The sequence below is a fragment of the Octopus bimaculoides genome, chromosome 15, assembly GCF_001194135.2.
Source record: "Octopus bimaculoides isolate UCB-OBI-ISO-001 chromosome 15, ASM119413v2, whole genome shotgun sequence".
Taxonomy (NCBI): domain Eukaryota; kingdom Metazoa; phylum Mollusca; class Cephalopoda; order Octopoda; family Octopodidae; genus Octopus; species Octopus bimaculoides.
In genome coordinates this window covers 44,500,444-44,505,155 of record NC_068995.1, presented here as the reverse complement: position 1 = coordinate 44,505,155, position 4,712 = coordinate 44,500,444, and the positions used below count along the sequence as shown (strand labels likewise).

The window sequence follows — 4,712 nt, the reverse complement described above, 5'->3', positions numbered from 1 at the left end:
TCTCTCTCTCTCTCTCTCTCACACACACACACACACACAAAGAAACATACACAAACACCACATCTCTCCAGAGAGAGTGGTCTACTTACAGAGACTCGTCGCATGTCGAGCAGCCGGAGTTGTTGCATGTTGTAAAGGACATTTTGCCGATAACTGTGTTCAATGGCGATAGGGTTACCATCAAGGGAGACTTCTGATAAAGAGCTAGAGTCTGACAGACAGCTAACAGCACTGAAACTAAGCAGAAACAGACTAATTAAACACTGTCTTTGGTGGAAGTGCATGGCTTAGTGGTTAGGGTGTTGGACTCGTGATTGTAAGGTTATGGTTTCGATTCCTGGACCAGGCGATGCATTGTGTTCTTGAGCAAAACACTTCATTTCACGTTGCTCCAGTCCACTCAGCAAGCTTGTTGTTGGCACTCCGTCGCTTACGACGTCGAGGGTTCCAGTTGATCCGATCAACGGAACAGCCTGCTCGTGAAATTAAAGAGCAAGGGGCTGAGCACTCCACAGACACGTGTACCCTTAACGTAGTTCTCGGGGATATTCAGCGTGATACAGTGTGACAAGGCTGACCCTTTGAATTACAGGCACAACAGAAACAGGAAGTAAGAGTGAGAGAAAGTTGTGGTGAAAGAGTACAGCAGGGTTCACCACCATCCCCTGCCAGAGCCTCGTGGAGCTTTAGGTGTTTTCGCTCAATAAACACTCACAACGCCCGGTCTGGGAATCAAAACCGCGATCCTATGACCACGAGTCTGCTGCCCTAACCACTGGGCCATTGCGCCTCCACTTTGGGCTGGATATGGACAGTTTAAATGCTACTGGGTTAAGCTAGTATTTAGAACATAAATAAACATGAAATTTTAATGGACGGTTTTAATTAAAGATCACAGTAAAACAGGAAATTTGTATCACGTAAACAGGAGTGATTTACCTGCAAATTTCGTTGAAGCTGAGATAGAGGCGCTGAAGGGAAGGTAGACAATCGATGTCTGACTAGAAAAGAAACAACAATGATAACCTGTTAGAGTTGGTTTGGACTCAACTAAGTATTATTCCATGGATTTACAGAAAGAATTTTTGGTTTCATTAAAGAACTTTCTTCACTCTCAATCAATTAATCAATAATTGTTAATTATCTCAAGCGAATGAAATAAAAAAAAAAAACTTAATTTTTTGACAGTCCTTAACCCTTTAGCAATTAAACTGACCATATCTGGCCCAGATATTCTACCTATTTTACACTCAAACTGGTCAGATCTGATCTCTCACATCAACCCTACAATGTCATTCTAAAACTATACAATCATATCATTGAAATTTCAAAGCTATAAGATAAAGTATGATTAAACAATATTCTCTTTTACTCTTTTACTTGTTTCAGTCATTTGACTGTGGCCATGCTGGGGCACCACCTTTAGTCGAGCAAATCGACCCCAGGACTTATTCTTTATAAGCCTAGTACTTAATCTATCGGTCTCTTTTGCCAAACCGCTAAGTTACGGGGATGTAAACACACCAGCATCGGTTGTCAAAAGCGATGTTGGGGGGACAAACACAGACACACAAACACACACACATATATATATATATACATATATACGACAGGCTTCTTTCAGTTTCCGTCTTCCAAATCCACTCACAAGGCTTTGGTCGGCCCGAGGCTATAGCAGAAAACATTTGTCCAAGGTGCCACGCAGTGGGACTGAACCCAGAACTATGTGGTTCGTAAGCAAGTTACTTAACACACACACACACTCCTACGGATTACATTTAGCAGAATAATCTGAATGCTAAAGGGTTAATATAAAGACATTGACCTCTATGATTCAAACATACTAGAAGTGAAGGTCAGTGTGCTGCTCAGAGGTGAAAATCAGTGTTGCTGTGATATTGGGTTGGTTCAATAGTCTTGTAGCTAGGATTTGAACCTTTACCGCTTGATACTAAGTTAGAGACCATGAGTGAGCCACCACAGTTTCACATGATTGATCTATAAGTCACCCAATCAGTCTGAAGCTGTGACATGATATGGCTTTCTCAAATGTTCTGAAATTTAACCTCTTGTCATCTACAAAAACTGTCTTGTTGCTTTGGCTCATCACAAAATGTTGATTCACATGCTTCATCTCTTGCCAGACAACTTGAGATATTTGAATGGAGAACTCCAGGTGCTTGGGCAGACCCATTTCTAAACATTCACACAATGTCTCATAAGTAACTAGACAGCAGATCTTCTGGGAACTTTTCCTGAGATCCCACTATTCCTATGGCTATTTGAGCCCTGGTGACAAATGTATTAACCTTTTAGCATTCAGATTTTTCTATCAAATATAATACTTATTTATTCACATTCATTTGAATTCGTCATGCATTATCATGTAGCTTTGAGATTTTGATGATGTGAGCATTGATTTTTTTTTAGAATGACAGTAGGGTAGGTGTGAGAGGCTGGATCTGGCCAGTTTGGCTGGGTATGGCCAGTTTGAATGCTAAAGGGTTACACAACAACAACAACCAGAACAACAGCAATATATCATTTTGAAATGTCCCTTACAACACTCTGTATACGATTGCGTCTGAGATTGAGTTCCATTAAGGAATCCATACCATTCAGGTTCTCGACATGTTTTAATAAATTCCCAGCCAAATTCAAGACACGTAGTTCTGACAAATGGTTCAGATTTGTAATCTCAGAAAGCTGAAGAGATAGAAGAAAAAATAAAATTAAAAAGTATAAAAAAAATAAAACAAAGGAAGAAAGATAAGTAGCAAGGAATTTTGAAAATTAAATTATGTTGTACTAAATATTCAGACAATGCCTAGATGCAGGTTTGAACTCAGCACCCACTGCTCAGTAATCTATAAGTGGAGGAGCTATAAACTAATTACATAATCACAGTAATGTTATCTGGTCAACTTTTCCTTTTTTTTTCTTTTGGTATTAAAGATTGTTTTAATTAACAACATATTTTTACTGGAAGAAAAGAAATAAAAAAAAAGAAAACATTAAAAGTATAAAAGATGAAATTATCAAAAAAAAAAAAACAACCAAACCTACCTCAAAAGAAAAAAAGTAAAAAAAAGTAAAAAAAGGAGGGGGAGTAATTGGTTGTACATACCAGAACAAATTACATGTTTGACCATGTCTCATGGACATGATTGCATGCTCAACTATTCTTCATCTTACTGGCCAAATGCCTGCCCATAATACAGTCTTCTTTTGATTCTTCAAAATGGAATAGTTAAATGACAGTTTCCATCTTCTTTATACAATTCTTCACATTTTTATTGAACTCTATCAGATCTTCTAAGCTGCATGAGTTGGGTAGTAGAAGAAAGACAAAGTGCTGCTCTTTAGTATGGTCTGCTTCTTCACATTCACAGGTGGCTGGGCCAGTTTTGTGGTCCCATCTGACCAAAGCAACTTCTTAAGTGGTTAAGTGATTGCCAAGGAATCCATGGTGCTTCTAAACCAGGATAGAGACCTTCAGCAGGGAGAAATTCCAATGTTAAATGGAGGAAGATTGCTCTTAAGCTTTTCCTTCCAGAGCACAGTAACACAACTTCCATGAATCTGTAAAGGTGTGTAGCCTAATGGTTAAGGTGTTCAGCTCATGATTATATAGGCTGTGGGTTCAATTCCTGGATGTGAGGGGAAGGACACAGTTGTGTCCTTGACCAATACCTTCATTTAGTGTTGCTCCAATCTACTCACCGGTAATTAAGTGCTGAAAGCCCATGTCCAGTTAGTTCACCATCATCAATTCACCATTTTTTCTTCAGTAAAATATTTTTTAACTATTATTAATGGCGAGACACTATGGATATATTTTTTTGGTAAACTTTCCTTGCAGTGAACTTTCCTCGTGGTGAACTTTCTTCACAGTGAATAGATGGCAGTGAACGTTCCCTGTGGTGAATTGGTGGCGGTGAACTTACCAGTAATCCTGAAAGCCAGTAAGGCCCTTTCTCCCTCCAGCAGTCACAACCTGGATATTCTGCTGGATCAAGGGAGAGGAACATAAGAGTATGTCCATATCTCCTTGTGATTACACAGGGAGCTAAAACAATTAGCAAAAGCAGGGGACATATTGCCAAGTCAGACTCACTTGATATACATATAGTGGTCAGTTTGGGGCTGTAGTAGAAGATACTGTCCAGGGTAGCACACTGTGGGACCAAACCCAAAACCACATGGTAAAGGAGTTTGTTTTCCAACATGGTGTTTTGGATTCAGTCTTACTGCAGGGAAACTTAGGTAAATGTGCTCATCTATAGTCTAGGGTCAAGCAATGTCGTACATGTGGATTTGTAGATGGAAACTGTGCAGAAGCCTATCAGTGCAGCTGTGTGTGTATGTATGTACATATGTATATGTGGGGGTGGGGGGCTTTGTTTTCTTTTGCATTTTAAAGCTTGACAACCAGGACTGGTTTGTTTATGTCCCCATGACTTGGTGATTCAGCATAATGATTCAAATAGAAAAACTACCAGACTTTAACTAAATACTGGGACAAAAAAAAAAAAAGCATTCAACGCAGTGACCTTGGATAGCTTCAGTCCAATGACTGCAAAAAAAGAAAAATAACAGAACAAATAAATAAATGAACACACATGCATGTAGACAGATAGACTGTTATATACGTATAAGCAGTCTATCAAAGATCACACTAAAAAAAAAAAAAGGGCAATTTCTAAGAACTA

At 39.0% G+C, this 4,712-nt stretch overlaps 1 protein-coding gene across 1 annotated transcript in view; it reads right to left on the bottom strand.

The window, feature by feature from the left end:
• Window positions 1-4,712, bottom strand: part of LOC106878404 (leucine-rich repeat-containing protein 49) — a 23,191-nt gene that overhangs the window by 10,690 nt on the left and 7,789 nt on the right. Inside the window, exons 6-9 of the mRNA XM_052973414.1 lie at window positions 4,554-4,576; window positions 2,563-2,792; window positions 940-1,001; window positions 90-237 (exon numbers count right to left, since the gene is read on the bottom strand). Of these exons, the coding sequence (XP_052829374.1) occupies window positions 90-237; window positions 940-1,001; window positions 2,563-2,792; window positions 4,554-4,576 (463 nt within the window). The remainder of the gene's footprint in view (window positions 1-89; window positions 238-939; window positions 1,002-2,562; window positions 2,793-4,553; window positions 4,577-4,712) is intronic.